Below are 16,772 nucleotides of genomic sequence, written 5' to 3' on the forward strand. Positions count from 1 at the left end.
AGTACCAACATGGCTCTATCAATTCAGTACAGAACAACAGAGAAGTTCAGCACAGAACCACAGAGAAAGAGTACTGACATGGCTCTATCAATTCAGTACAGATCCACTGAGCAGAAGCAAGGTGGACAAAGGAGGAAAGAAACAAAATGACAAAACCCAAGCAACATGCCTTATTAGCGAAGGAGAGGTGATGCAGAGTTAGCGAGAGGGACACTGAGGGGCTGCACGTGCCCACACTCACCTAAACTGTTGTTTTCCTTTATGTTTTTCTCCTGTAGTTGCTCTAACCTGACTGGAAACGAAAATGAGAAGATGTGGACATGACCAAAAAAATAAATAAAAATAAAAAATCTTGAAATAAAAACATGGAAATTGTTTGGGTTGTTCCACTGCCTAAGGAGAAGGACTATGTACTTCAGCACAGTGCAGCGGATTGAGGACTGTCCAGCCTACCCTTAAAAACACCCCAAGCCTTTCTGGATGCACATCATTGGAAATTGATAAAAACATGCACCTGCAAACGCCATGCTCTTTTGAGAAATCATCCCGCTTGCTTCAATTCAGCAAACAAGAACAGGTGGTGTGTGTGTGTGTGTGTGTGTGTGTGTGTGCATGTGTGAATGCGCGTGTGTATGTGCTTGTGTGTGTGTTTAGGTGTGTGTGTTTGCGTGTATGCATGCATGTGTGTTTGCGTGTATGCATGTATGCATGCATGGGTGTTTGTGTGTATGTATGTGTGTATGCGTGTATGCCTTATGTGTGTTTGCGTGTATGTCTGATGTTTGTTTGCGTGTGTCTATGTGTGTATAAGTGTATGTCTGATGTGTGTTTGCGTGTATGTCTGATGTTTGTTTGCGTGTGTGTATGTATGTATGTATGTATGTATGTATGTATGTATGCCTTATGTGTGTTTGCGTGTATGTCTGATGTTTGTTTGCGTGTGTCTATGTGTGTATAAGTGTATGTCTGATGTGTGTTTGCGTGTATGTCTGATGTTTGTTTGCGTGTGTGTATGTATGTATGTATGTATGTATGTATGTATGTATGTATGTATGTATGTATGTATGTATGTATGTATGTATGTATGTATGTATGTATGTATGTATGTATGTATGTGTGTGACTATGCTCATGCAAGGGTGTGTACATACCTTGCAGTGCTGCAAGTCTCTCGTTTGTAAAGTCATTGTCTGCCTGAAGGGCTTCAATGCGAGCCTGCAGGGCCTGCTCCTTCTCCTCCATCTCCTCTATGCGCATCTGCAGTTCCTTCTTCTCATTCTGCCCCTTTTGAGTCAGCTCCTCCTGGCGGCTCTCAGCCAGCTGCAAACACACACACACACAGAAGTTTTTACTCTTACTCTGATGCATTGCACATGTTATGCAAGTGACCAGTCCACAAGCCTAAACAAGTAGGCTAGACAGAGTGCTTAGGGCGGGCGGTCAGTGTCCCTACCAAAGCTGAGACCAAACCTACGCCCTTGCAGTGTGCCATCAGTGTAAATGTAAAATGTACATACATCCTTGTAAGTCGTTTTGGATAAAAGCGTCTGCTAAATGACCAAATGTAAATGTGAATTAATTAGCTGAGGGAAAGCTGCTTTGTAAGCTAGCTACAATGATTGTCAAAACATAGCTGACTACCAGTAGCAAGTTTGCAATTGTGAACATTTTCTTGCTAGCCTAATATGATTAACTAGATAGCTACCTACCCAGGAAGTATGCTTCCGCTGAATTGTGTTGAATTGCATTCGAACTTATTTGTTTTATTGTCCAGGCCAACTGATTTGGACATTTGCGTTCACATACAGCTTCTCCAGGTAATATCTACAGAAGTTCAGGTGCGTGTCTGAAAGTAGCTTGTCAGTTGTTGTCAATGTATCAAAAGGAACACAACTAGATTCCTCAATTTTGTCAGGAGGTCTATTGTCTGAAAAGTGAGTGGGAGAAAAAGATCTCTGCACTCATTGAGACATTCCATATGTCGTAGGCTAGTTAAATCATCCCTCATAATTATTCTGTTCATGCAGTCATTAACATGCATCAATGGGACCCTTCCTTAGGCCCACTGACACTTCCTCCTACAGGCATACAGAATTGTACTGTTCATGCCTGGTGAAACACGCTTAGCCAATAAAATCACTGCATCAATTGATTACCACTTCAGGTTCTTGCCAAGGCCACCACAATCAGGAGTGTTTGAATACACGCCAACTGACTTTGATTTTGACAAATGGGAAAGTGCCAGTTGCCAAAATCAGTCATGACACTTGCCTTGATCTTGTCAGTGAGGTCTTTGATCTCATTGACTGCGCCATTGTACTTGTTGGCCAGCTCCTGGAGCTCCTCCTGTGTGCGCTCGTTCATTTCCTTCAGGTGTGTGCACTCATCCTCTGTGTTACTCAGACTCCTCTGGACACACACACACACACAAAACACAGATCAATGAGTCACCCAAACTGGTATGAGAGATAGCGAAAAAAAAACACAACTTTTGCTAACTTTACAACAATTAATAAATAACTTGCTAAATCGTAACTAACTTTGAAGACAATGTGTACAGTTAAGCAAGGAATACAAAATGTAATCAATAGGGTTATGGCCGTAGTACGGTCTATTTTCCTCTTGATGAAATATTCTTCAAACCATCTCACCTCCACCTCTGACAGCTTTCTGACCACCTCGATTTTCTCCTGAAGAACCCGCCTCAGGGACTCTTTGGCTGTAGTCTCATAATTGAATTTGTCGTCCTGCAAGTTAACCAGCTCCTTCCGGATGCTGTCTTCTGTTTGGTTCTACATTGAGAGAGCACAGAGTATTAGGGAGGTGATCATTTGTTTTACACGATAGTAGACTATATTCCAGTTTTGTTTTATGATGCTAATGTCCCACTGCTGAAGCAGCGTGATCATCTGACGGGCCATAAACTCATTGAAGTCTCCCTTTATTCAATTTCATGAAGTCTTGAACACAGCTACTTGATGCCTGTTTAGTGTCATGCTTATTTACAAGATGTTGTAATCAAGGTACGAACTGCATCCTAAACAAGGTGAAGTATTACACAGTCAGATGTAAAATCTAAATCACTATCATTGCACCCTAATGTACAGAATAACAATGATACATCGCCAGCGCCTCGGCGAACTCTTACTTCAAGCCATTACTATAAATATGACTGCAGTTTCATCAATAAGGTTGCTGCCAAACTCTAGGTAATCCATAAATCAGGACCCTATTCTCACTTTAGAGTAAGCTTGCAGCTGGTTCCCCATCACCTCCAGACGAGAAAGCAGCCGGTCCTCATCTATTAAAGCCTGCAGATAAGCAGAGGGAAAGATGAAAAGTTTTATTTGCATTCTTACATATACAGTACATTCACTTACATATTTAGTATGGAAATCACAGAATGAAAGAATTAATTAATTAATTTATAAATTAATTCTTACAACTGCTTTTCTGAGACAGAACAACAGCCAAGCTCTCAGATAAATACATAAACAACCAAACAAATAAATAAATACATAAATATGATGGCATAAATAGCACAACCATTATCTGTGCTCTACATACACTCCACAATCATTCTCTGGAAGACGTAGAGGTGCATATGGGTATATGTGAGCATGAGTGACTGGATACATATGGGAGAGTGACTGGGAACGCATGGGTGACTGACCGTGAGTGCGAGTGTGTGAGAGAGAGTGTGAGAGTGTGAGAGTGTGTGTGTTTGTGTGTGGTGTGTGTGTGTGTGTGTGTGTGTGTGTGTGTGTGTGTGTGTGTGTGTGCAGGTGCGTGCGCGTCTCCTACCTGCCAGCTGCTCTCCGAGGCCTCCTGTGTGCTGGCCAGCAGCCTCTGCAGTGTCGCCAGTTTCTGCTCCAGCATCTGCTCCCTGTGTAAGGCCTCCTTTAAATAAAAATACAAAATAAAAAAAAATAAGCAATTTGAGGTTTACATTTAATTACTTCATTAAGAAAATATTACAAACATAAACCAACATTTCAATACTCAAGGGTACTATAAATTAAAATTAAGTTCTTTAATAAAAGACAAATAAAACACTCCCTTTATAAATTTTAAGTTTAGTGCTTTTCACAAAAATAACCACTAGGTGTCAGTGGAACAGCATACCTGCAGATACTGCGAGAGCTGGAACAGTTCCTGAGAGTACATACTGGGCGTGTTTGCGGCAACCTGCAGAACCCAGACAAAGCACTATGAGAAGGCGGTTTCAGAACTCAATGCACCATAAGTATATACACAAGTGGAACACGTGTGTGTACCACCCCCAATGCCTTTTATAACAAAAGGCGAATGAGATGAATGGTTGCAGAAGTAAATGCATGGTGGATCCTTTCTTGATGGTTCTGACTACTAATTACATTTCATTTCCTAAGTAGCCTATTAAATGAAATTCAACGAGGTTCAGTGACAGGATCCAAACTGCATAAGTAATAACAAGGAAAGTGCAAATATGCAGCCTATAAAGTAAATCTTTTACTTTAATTTACAACTGTAAAATGGTGTAATGGATAAGAGATAAAGTGAAGTCGCATCAAGGCACAAGTAGACAAAAACATGTGTGAGTTATGCATGTTATGAAGCAGGTGTAGAAATGCATTCATATTGACAGCATCAGATGTTGTCTGATATAGACACTGGCGTAAGCGGTCTAAGACCTGCTTAGGCAGCCTGTAAATGGTCACAAATGCTGAGACATACTTCGTCCTTCAAGAATGCGAGTCTAAGTCTTAAAGTGCAGACTCAAATAATAAACAAGGCCGTCTGCCCATTTCTTTAGTAATGAATCAAAATTCAAAATGGCACAGGAAGGAAGTAATGAGCTCTAGCTTGATGATTTCACAATTTAGTAAATACACAACTTTCCAATTCTCCTCAAGAGAAGCACAATTTTATCAGACCCATGCTTAGAGGGTGCCGAATCCGGCTCGGAGCAGGGAGGGGCGATCAAAATTAGATTCCGGATTACTCCTCTAATATGATTAGGTGTTCTAACTGTGGAGTATGCACTTCCACATCTTCTGAGAAAGACACCTCTGTGAGAGGGCTAGTGGCCAACTTCTGAGGCCCTAGCTTATCACATGCTTCCCTTCACTTCACTTCTCACGCAATAGACAACAGAAAAATAAAAACATTTCAGGAAAGCAACAAGCCCAGATGACTCTTTTATCCAATTTTAACTGGAGCTGTGGTCAGGGCCTATTTAAGTCGATACAACACATCTCTGTTAAATCCATTACAAATGTGAGGCCTACACCTCGTACCTGCTATTAGGTTAAGGAGGTACTTCAACACTAAGGCATCATATCAAGGGTTTTTAGAGTTTACACTTCAGGATGTAAAGGTTGGGGTGTATGGTCTAATCATTTCAGGGGGAACCCCAAATGTTGTTGCACCACCCAGCTTTTCTCATTGAAAGGAGAGTCATTTACCAGCGATGGGTAGATATGTAGATTCATACAAGATCATTCTCCAGTTCTTTAAATCATTGCACAGAATATGTTTGGCCAGGAATGTCTAGATATGGCTTTACTGCATTAATGGAAAGTTAATGATTTTTTTTTATTGGCCTTGTAGGCGAGGATAAGATAAATGGAACTCCGAGGGAGAAAGAAAAAGAAAAGCCAAAGACACAGAGAGCAAGCACACACAGGGATGATGTCATCGCTATGCTGTATGCATTTCACCAAAGGGGAGAGGAGTGCCCCACGCTGAGGGAACACAGATGTCTAAAGCAGATTACACAAAGGGACCGGACTAAAAAAAAAACGGCTTAGATTTTACAATCAGATCCCTCAATCTGATTGTAAAATGGCATTTTTTAGTACTTTAAAACACAACCTAAGAGAAGATGGCTAGGCACCATCACGGAACAAAATTAACTTACCTTATCAATCGGCAGTGGTAATGGTGCTTGAATCACACTGTGGGGAAGAAACAAACACATCGTTTGTGAACTGATGAAAGAAAAGGTAAAACGCTTATCCTCTTGGCAGTTTAAATCATAGTAGAAGCAAATATTTGTCACTGTGCTCAATGTGTACCTGTTTAGCAAAGTACTCTATTGTTAATCTTTAACCGTGAAAGCTGAGCTGCAGAAACTGGATGTGAAGTGTTGAGATACAGAACATAAGAGTGGCATTTTACATTTTGACCTATTCAGTGATAACAGGAATTAAAGCAGTAACGCAATATTTATGACATGGCTGTTACAGTTTGCAGCTGCTGTTTGCAGTACTTTCTTGTAAGAATACTTAAAGGCATTAAAGGCATTACAGAGATCCATCTAAGAACAAAACCACCATGGTTGGAACTGATAAAAGATCACTGTCCTCCTAACTGAAGGATTCAAGCAATATGATTTTCAGCATGATGTTTTGAAACCCAGCCACAAAAAGTACTTTTTGTCACATGTTTTCTTGTCAGCGCGTGTGTGTGTGTGTGTGTGTGTGTACACGATTGGCTCTTCTCATGATATACACGTTCTACAGCTTTTCCTGTGATAGGCTTTTTATAAGGTGAAGCTTTTTCGGCCCAACCCCCTTGCTGTGTGCCTTTCTTCCTTACCAACCCTCGCATTTCTTTTACTTCCTCATGTGATTTATCTGTAATTAAAAGCATCACACTCTAAAACTGCATCTAAAAGGGAGGACAAGAGTGACTAGGCAAAGTGATACACCAAGTGGTAGATTTCATGAAGCAATGTTAAATGCAAAAGAACAAACTGGAAAGCACAGTAAAAGCCCAAGACCAAAAACTGAACTGCCACTATGGAAAGACATCTGTGTAGTCGAGGACTTCAGTTGTCGCGATGAAAACAGAAAAAAAAAAAAAAGAAAAATTGTAGCAATGGACTGTATCAAATGGAAAATAATGATACGTGCCCACATGACTATAATAGCGTGAAAGTTGTTGAACTATCCAATTACATGTTAGCTCAACTACTTGCTACAGTTGACAAAAGGTAAGATATGGCCATATCTTTGGTTACTCAGCACCCTAGCCACACAGCACTTCCTCATGAAACACACCAATACTCTCAACCTGAAGAAACACACATGATTTCTATCAAGTATGAAAAGAACCCACTTTATGATTGTATGACTCGCATGTTTAGTTATCCAAGTTGGAGAAGTGACCCAGGCCAGTGAACCTCAAGTGTTAGCTACAGTGTTCCATTCTGAGGAGTCAGAGACTCAAGGCCTTTTTACAGTACTACGATTCTCTCCGATTTGGTCGTAGAGGGACACTTTGGCACGCCTTGGCACGCCTTGGTAACACCTTCACCCAGGTGTTGACGCCCAACCGAGCCGTCGGAGAGCCGTCGGAGAGCTGGTCGGAGACAAACGCTTTTTTCTAACTTTTCTTAAAGAGTCGGAGAGAGTCGGATACCCCCTTGGCTGTGATTGGCTAGCTTACGGCATCATTTCCAAACAACATCATTTCCGGAATCACACATGTCAGGACCTCACATTTCCTGTTTTCTGTCCAAATGTTTTAGTACGAATTTGGTAAACTGCAAAGCTGCACAGCATGCAGCATTACGGCTACCGTATTTTATATAAACCCTCGAAAAGTACATTTCTCCCGACCACTTTTGGTCTCTTGGCTGGTGGCTTGGTGTTGAAAGTGCCTTCTCCAACCAGCTTCAACTGGCATCTAACGTAATTTGCTACGGAGTAATGCTGGCAGCATTACTTTGCATCTACTAAATAGGAAATTTATTTCATGTATGTGTAGAACCTATTTAGAATGACTGACTTTACATAAAACAGCAGTGAAAGACATTTGAGTCAAACATTACTTTTGCCTCAATGAGGGTGGCGTGTGAGAGCATAACCAGCACGATAACGTTGTACTTATTAGCAGCGAGGCTAGCTACATTAGCAGCACACTTTTGAGAGTTATTGTGAATACGCTAACGCTTGATTTAGCGGAAAATCTAGTAAACGTACGTACCACCGGTCTCCTGTTCTGTTGTTGTTGTAGTTGTCGCTCAAATCGCTACAAGCACGTCCTCTGCTTATAACTCAAATTAGTCCAGCTCCACCATCAACCATTGTCTGTTTGTTGCCATCATTCGCTGTTGTGAGGATTCCCGTGAGGAGGTATTTATACAATAAACGACTACCACACACACAACGATTTCTCTAAGAACGTCTTCTTGAAAATTGGGCATTAAAGGTGTCCAGGCAGAGGATCATAAGTGAGTGTGCTCCTGTATGTGTTTTTCATCATATTCATGGTTGAAAAGGAAGTCTCACAAGTATGTTGAGGTATCAGAATCAGAATCATGTTTATTGGCATGTATGTGTATGCATTCTCTTGTTGTGTTTCTGATATAACTATAACACTGCATGTGGGTTGGTATGAAGATTGCAGTGGGTTTATTTTTCTGCCCCTTACTTCATAACTTCAGTTCTACGGGTATTTCTGTTCGAAGTGTGCATGCTTTGTTTTATAGTGACGTTTCACGCTAACACTTTTGACAAGGGCAACCGTCTCGTTGCAGATTAAACACATCGGTTTTGTCCTGCCCACAAGCAGCACAAATGCATAGCCAGTCAGTCCACTCTGTCTTAAATTCGAGATTTTTGGAATCAACTTTTCGTGTGTGAGGTGTGAGAGCCTGGCAGAGGATCATTAGTAAGTGTGCTCCTGTATGTGTTTTTCAACATATTCATGGTTGAAATCGCAGTCCCACAACTGTATGTTGAGGTATGCATGTTCTTGCTGTGTGTCTGATATAACTATAACACTGCATGTTGATTGGTATGATGAATACCGTTGGTTTATTTTTCTGGCCCTGTCCTCAGAGTTTGGGGGGTAATTTTGTTCGAAGTGTGCATGCTTTGTTTCATAGAGACACATTCACGTTACCACTTTTTGACAAGGGCAACCGTCTCGTGGCCAATGAGTGCATTGTCATAGCGTTGTAGTTATACAAAGGTTACCCAGCGATCATTGCAAATATGAATGTGACAAAAATACCAAAGAAAATAAGAACGTATTCATTTTATTGGATCGTTTTATAATAGTTTCTGTATTGTATGTAAGATAAGCATATCGTTTTGTTATAAATCGCTACTATGTTTTTCACAAAAAAAACGACCACCACGATGGAGATACATTTGCCTTCTCAAGTGAATATATAGCATTAGACATACTAATGTTGACTGAGCTACATGTCTCCAAGGCCCATGTGACGACACCTGCCCGACAGGTCCTGAAGCAGCGTCAGTGACAGTTGGGAGGAAAAACAATCAATTACTTCAAATAAAGAGGTAATGGGGTAGCTACGGGCTCGACAAACAGTCGTTACCCCACCCAGCGGTCCGGCGTTGAATAGGCTTTAGGACGCATAGCCTTCGGAGTAGTAAGCCCGACCAGTACGTTCAAATTTTTCTGAATCAACCGCCTGCCCCCGCCCGCCCATTTTTTTTTCGAGGACGGAGAGGGATGCAGAAGTATATCGAGGCCTTCACTCTCAGTTTATCCCTTGTGTCCATACATGCAGTTAGGAGTTCTTAGAAGGAGAACTATAAAGAGAGAGAAAGCCCTTTACATTTATACTTGTGCTTTCAGAATGTTCTGTTCACGACCTGCAGTAAAGTCCAAAGGATGCGTATAGGTCAAATCGCTGGCCCAGAGTGTGGCAGAAACTTTGACATACACCTAGAGGACCAGAGAGAAACTGAGAACAACTTCATTCCCTTGATGGTGAGGCTAAACTCAAGTAGAACAATGGAAAAACCTGATTCTCTTGTTCACACCAACAGCTTATCCTCTGGCCTGCCCTCATAACAGCGCAGGTACTGGTTGTGTGACATTCCATCAGAATGACAAAAAGGTAACATTCAGGGACAGGCTGAGAAGGATTAATGACGCCCTTTTGTTATGGGGGTCAGAGTGCTAATCATTGCTGTAGGCAAGGTTTACCCTGAAAAAATCAACTAGACTAGACGGTACGTAGAGATAAAACAATATGACCACAGCATTAAGTGAAATAATGAACAATGAAGTGACATAAAAAAAATTCTGTTCCAAGAAAAGTGTTATATCTTGAATGATTACATGTCTGGCAACAATACACAAGTTGTTTGTGGATGTGGCGGCTGTACTAATAGGGCGTGAATCAGTACCTGTGAGTTATGTTCTGCGGATTCAAGGCCTGTTTAGTGAATTTGAGGTTCAGTGTGATTTTATAACAGACATATTCTCCTGCTAAACTGTATACATAATGACACTCAATATGAGCGTCACTGTATAACTGTACTTGCAATTCATTAACAAAGTTTTGAAAATTATGCATGTATATGGCCCTATAAAATGTGGGATTATTAGTTGAAGGTATGAGTATGTTTGAAAACAACACTAAATCTAGAGTAAATGCTACCTATAGGTCTACAGTATCAACATTTATAAGAGGACACCATCATAATCAAATAAGTTTAATTGGTTATGGGTCCAAGCAAAATGTGGCAAATGCCCAAAGTAGCTAAAGGTGGAATGATTTGACCGTTTTTCAACAGGTCCATTTGGATTTTCTAAATGTAACGCAAGGACAAAATACATTTTAAAGATACACCAAACCATGTCAATGGAAGTGTGTGTACGTCTTCCTGATTGGGGGGAGATTTATTTAGCCTTGCAGCAGTGGCAGTTTAAGAGTCCATCCTACAGACCACTCATGTTTTAACGTGCATCATGTGTTAGGTCTTTAGCACTGGACTCCCCTGATTGAAAGGTTATGTTTACACTACATGGTAAACACGAACCAACTCACCAGGGCCACATATTTATACACTCCACTCACTCCACTCACTCCACTCACTCCACTCACTCCACTCACTCCACTCACTCACCTCAGGTTTGTTTTATGTTCTTTATATTTGATGCATTCAGATTAATGTGTTCATTTAAGTAGATCTGATCTAATTGGCATCACACCAGTTTATTCAATTGTTGTTATTTATAGTAATATATCTGGTTAATGACAGGGACTGTTTATTAATACTTCATACAACTCCTTGTGTGCCGTGCAATGCCATTCCATTGTGCCACAAGCTGATGGGCTGCTTAGTTATATTGGAGGCCATTTAAGACTTCCATGAAGATGACAGAGATGGCCTCTTTTGAACTTATGATGGGAAGGGTGCAGAATAATTCAAGCAAAACCAACCAAGCATGGCTATATTTTGTCTCCAATATTGTTACAACCTTTTAGAAGGAATGCAGGACTTTAATTAATATAATGGAGAAGGGTTGTATATGCATTACACTCCATGCATATTTGTATGTAAAATGTAATGGGTATGGGGCACTGCAGGGGTTCATATGGGCTGCCTTTAAGGTTTTGTTTTATGTTTGTTTTTGTGTTTTTTTGTTTTGTTTGATTGCTTGTTTGTGTGTTGCCCCTTTAAAATGTGAGATGTTTTGTAACATAAATGCGTAAATTCTATGTATGGAATTGCATCTTTGAAACAAATACAAAACTTAAATAATAAAAAATAAAAACTTTTCAGATTAATTGTTATTTTCCCCACAATTTGTTCCACTTTAATGCATCTACTGTCCCATAAGGTTCAGACCACCTAGGTTGACGGTAGATGCAATTCCAACTGCATTTGCATATGGCTTTTCCATCATGTAATCTAAAATGCTGACTTCAGGATTTCACCTTAGTACAGCAAAGTTCACCACCTTAGTCAGATAAACTGCATGTGCAGTTGTCCTGCATATAGCAGTTTTACAGTTATTGTAGCAGTTTCATAAACTTTTTGAAGGTGAGGAAAGTATCAATTATCAACAGAAGACGTTTCTGTAAGGAACAGCTGCTATGAAGGCAAAAGCTGTTAACTCTGTTGATGGGTTAGCCTCTTTAATTTACTGCCCATTTCCAAACACTACTCCAACCACCAGCATCTCGCTTCTATAAATCCTGCCCTCTCCAGAGTCTGTCAGAGTAAAGCTATGAAAACATGCCACTGAACTGGGGTGTGTATATGTGTCCCCACAGCCATAGGAGCACATTCAACACGCTGTCCTTAAATACCATATACTGACAGAGACGCACAGGCAGGGGGAGGAAGGGGACAAGGCCGAGAGAGAGAGAGAGAGAGAGAGGGAGAGAGAGAGAGAGAGGGAACTAATGGAGTGAAAGTAAAAAGGTTAGGAGCAAAAGTTTGCAAAGAGGTGGGAGAGACGGAAAAGCAAAGAGTTAATGGACTGTCACAGAGAGGAAATAAAGATGAGAAAGCAAAAAAAGGAGTGAATGAAAGAAACAAAGTGAGACATGCATAAACCTTAGCTAATGGGGTATTACTAGACCCCAAAGGGGTGAGCTAAATGGAGGGGGATGGTCAAGATCCATAAATACACGTATGAGTTTCGGCAAATGTGTGGAGTACAGTTCCACATCCCTGTCTAAGAAACACTTTGGTGACATCTTGAATGACAATGTTTCATTAGTCCTGCTATTCAGCAAGAAACAGAGGATTTCCTCCACTTCTCATTTAGCCCACTGATCCAGACTATGTACACTAAAATGGACACCATCTGTAAATAGCCTGTGTACTGGATTTAGCCTCATGTTGAAGAACAGCACACCTCAAGTCACATCCACTCTGTGCTTGCATGTTTGGCAGGTTGGCAGGCAGACTACTTGGATATTTCCTTTTGCCTCTCCAGGTACCCCATTTGAAACCCTCACAGTCCAAAGACTTAACATGGCACTTACACCCGCCTAATTAATCAAAATTCACTTAATAGGAAGCCAATCTGGAGCAACACTGAAGCAGTGTACGCAACAGTGAGGTTGTGATATGGACTCATCTTCCACTAACCAAACCTTATTTTTGAGGCCTGTTTACAGCAGTGAATCTCACACTCCAGGCACATGCAATGTGTGCACGGGTAGAGTGTGTGCACGGGCAGAGTGTGTGCACGGGCAGAGTGTGCGCAGGAATGCAGGTGGAAAGGCAGGAAGGCATGCCAATTATTTCATTCAGAATGGATTGAGAGGCAGTTGCAGGACGGTAAAAAGCCTGAACAAAGTTTACTTTTTTTATTGTCAAAGCATTTGATTTATTCATTGCTGTTGGGATACAAAGATAATTTTAAGAAATACAACAAAAATGCTTCTGAAAAAAAACTTTGCCCTTCATTTTCCCAACGGTATTTATTAAAGTGGTATTTTGAAATTTGGCGCTAAAAGATAAATGCTCATGGATGTATTATATAATTATTTTAGGGCACTTGATTCATTTCTCTGTAGCCAAGTTGAATGGATGTCCAAACGAACTGCGCACAATGCATTTGGGTACACAACAGCTTTCTGTTAATATAAAAGATGATTGAAAAGAGCCTATACTTTGTGTTGGGCCCCTTGTGATGAAACTCAGTTCCTTCCTCCATTGTTTTGCTCTTATTTTCCTCAAAGCTACTTGTGCAATCAGTGGGTACTTGAAGTCCTTAACACACAGTTTCTACACACAACATGGCTGCTAGAGGTTTTATTAATTAATTTTCACTGTGTATAACACATACACTGTCCCTAGTAATAATATCATGTTCCGATGTTAAGCTCTAGAACTTACTCTGATCGTCGTCGAGCTTCCATGCCATCAGGTAGAAACAGCTTGATAGTGGACACTATGCAACCATGGGTGACTAGAAAAAGAAAAGGAGGACTCAGGTTGAGAGAGTGCACATCCCTTTAACAGTTTCAAAACAAAAAAACACAGTACTGTAGTGTATTTCAGCAACTCTTCAGTACTGGGTTCTCAACCTGTGACATACGCTCAGCTTTTTAAGATCAGATGGAGATATCTGAGTAATATGCCCAGTTTTATTCCAGACAGCGAAGTAAAATGTAATCTCCATCCAATTGTTTTAAATATACGCAGGTGTGACACCACAGCCCACTACACTACTGCAGACAAAACGGCAATGACATCAATACCTCAAAACAACACGGTTCATTCACTCCTCACATTACATCAGCTCTAGTTAGTGATGCAACACTTTTCTCTAGCAAGTTCAAGCAGTTCCAGCGCATTCCGAGTTCAGAATTGTAGCTGGACTCTATCACATAGAAAAGAGCCCAAATACTGTAACTACCGATTCATTTAGTGGAGGTGCTACCTTTCCGCGTGTTCTCCGTCACATCCACACCAAATTGAATGATGTCACCAGACAGGACCTCACAGGGGGGGCTCTCTTCAGAGCCCCGGCTCAGGCGTTGACTGTTGATGAAGGTGCCATTGCTGCTCTTGGTGTCCTGGAGATAAAACTAGAAAACAGGAAGAGATTCACAATTAGAGAACCCAGAAGCCACATCACCATACCTACACCAGTCCCCTCATCTGTCGTTACACACCACTGCACATACATTTTCAAAAGGAAAAAAGAATTTTCACATTTTCACCAAATATATAGTAAAGACTCACTACATCCTCAAAGTTTTAAGAATCACATATATTTCAGGCATATGTTTCAACAGCTTCTCAGTAAAGCCATATTTCAGAGGGATCAACAGGACTCAACAATACCACCCACTGTCAAGCCCGGTCACCCCCATATCCAACTGCCCAATATATGTAGCCTGTGTGTGGGGGAGTGTCAGAAAGATCGGTTGTTCCTTCTCATTGTGAGGAAACACTCAAAACATGATATATTCTACCACTCCACTGGTGATATTTTCAGAATGAGAGATTCTGTCAGTCAATGCATTACAAGCTTTCCATTGTAACATATCATATGAAATTGAATGCAAAATATACTACTATATAAAATATGAACATAAAAAAAATTCATCATCGTCTTCCCCCATATAAAAACATCAGTGAGAATGCCATTATTTTAGTTTTAGTTCAATCACCTGTCAACACCTATTTTCACAGGTGGTGAGATATTGTTTAATAATAAAATAAAATAAAACACTCTTTGTGGTGAAGACTTTTGAGCTCTGAGGACATTTTTCTTTTGAAAGCCTGTGGCGTATATCATGCATAGGGATGAGATGGCATTAATCACAGGTACGTCCCCACTCCCCACTGTCAAAGGTAGTGGCCCATTAGTCTGGAATGTCATTGTGGCACTCTCGGCCCCCTGCATCACTTTGCAAATGAATGTGAAATATAAAATTGGAAGAGGGGAATTAAGTTGTAGCCCTATAATACACTACATAATTATATATTTAAAAAATATATTATTCAAAATATATCATCATCATTATACTTATTATTATTATATCCATGTTTCACTTTAAGCTTGTCAAGAAAAAAATGATCCTGTTCTCTTCATATCGCTGTTTAGACAAGCACAAGTGTACACATATTACATCTCCACCGATCATCTACTTCCAAATGGTAGGGCTTGCCTCAAGATAAAGGAATTATGCGTGGACCTGGTTCGGGTTTTGACTTAGGGAGGGGATGGTCCGTGCAACAGACAATCCACTGTTTAAGTCACAGTTAATGAAGTCTGTAGCTTGTAAATAGTCATTAAACTTATTTTAGGTACTCTCCGAACAGTCATTTTATTTGTCAGTGTATTCAATTGTTTACTGGCAATTCATTAATCGCATGGAATTTATTATCGTGCGAAGATTGTATGAGATTTCAGACAAAACTGATATTTTTCTCTGCATCGTCACTGACCTCGGAGGATTTTGTGAGTGAGTGAGTGAGTGAGTGAGTGAGTGAGGTGTGTGGCATCCCATCCTTATAGAGCATCTAAGAATTCCAAAGGAATTAGTCAGTCAAATCAACCAATTTACCACCTCCTCTCCATTACCCACATAGGAAACTCACTTCATTCCTCACTTCAACACAAAGGTGTAATACCCCAAAAAGTGACTGGCAAAGCTTCTTCTTACCACCATTCTCACATCAAAACTGGGATGAGGGGGATACTGTTGTGCAAGCACCTGTTTCTACAATCTTAACACAAGTATTTGAGGTAATAAAGCACAAAAGCGTCTGAACGCATCACAAAGTGAAAACAGGATTTTAGACTTTTCCACAAATGTATTAAAAACTAAAGATTGCATTGACATCGGTATACAGACCCTTTACCCTGTACTTATTTAAAGCACCTTTGGCAGCAATTACAGCCTCGGGTCTCAATGGGTATGAAGTAGGGATGCACCGATACCGATACCAGTATCGGGTCTACACTTCGTTAATATACTCGTACTCGTTTTAAATTACAGATACCAAAAACCGATACCCAGTGTTGCGTCTTAACGCGTGTGTTTTCTTCTCCTCTACTGTCTATGCCTGCCAGGTGTGAGAGCGCCGAGTTGCATAGAGGCCGAGAGCGGTATTGCAGACAGATAAGTTGAGGTTGAACTTGCAGTTTAAATCAATTCAATAACAGCTTGGATACGATGTGTGGAGGTGGCTTGCGTAAGCTAACGGTTTCGCTAGAGATTTTAAACTTAACACGTACGACCTCCAGTAAAGGTAAGTGCTATCTTCGGCTATTTTATGTTTTGCAGTTAACTTAGAACTGCTGTTACATACGCAAAGTGTAGGGGCTAGCCTACTGTCTTTAGCGACGCTGCGCCTAAAACATATTATTGCCATTTGCTACGGTTGATTGACGGGGACAGGAATGTATTTGTTTTCTCCTCTTTTACCCGGACGCATTTAGGTTTCGAAAGGAGGACATGTGAGGGTAAAAGAGGACGTCTGCCTTGTCTTGTGTTTCAGGAATCTTGTTGACTTGCTAGTTTGTCATAAACACCCGCTA

The 16,772-nt window shown here is 40.7% G+C and overlaps 1 protein-coding gene across 5 annotated transcripts in view; it reads right to left on the reverse strand.

Moving 5' to 3' along the window:
- slmapa (sarcolemma associated protein a) overlaps positions 1–16,772 on the reverse strand; it is a 55,984-nt gene that overhangs the window by 23,411 nt on the left and 15,801 nt on the right. For all 5 annotated transcript variants that reach the window (XM_080846174.1, XM_080846175.1, XM_080846173.1 and 2 more), the window contains exons 2-11: positions 14,160–14,307; positions 13,613–13,685; positions 5,902–5,938; positions 4,125–4,187; positions 3,804–3,899; positions 3,239–3,310; positions 2,651–2,791; positions 2,271–2,408; positions 1,151–1,319; positions 242–292 (exon numbers count right to left, since the gene is read on the reverse strand). In XM_080846174.1, coding sequence (XP_080702300.1) covers positions 242–292; positions 1,151–1,319; positions 2,271–2,408; positions 2,651–2,791; positions 3,239–3,310; positions 3,804–3,899; positions 4,125–4,187; positions 5,902–5,938; positions 13,613–13,685; positions 14,160–14,307 — 988 coding nt within the window. The remainder of the gene's footprint in view (positions 1–241; positions 293–1,150; positions 1,320–2,270; positions 2,409–2,650; positions 2,792–3,238; positions 3,311–3,803; positions 3,900–4,124; positions 4,188–5,901; positions 5,939–13,612; positions 13,686–14,159; positions 14,308–16,772) is intronic.

Source organism: Sprattus sprattus (assembly GCF_963457725.1).
Source record: "Sprattus sprattus genome assembly, chromosome: 10".
NCBI classification, from domain to species: domain Eukaryota; kingdom Metazoa; phylum Chordata; class Actinopteri; order Clupeiformes; family Clupeidae; genus Sprattus; species Sprattus sprattus.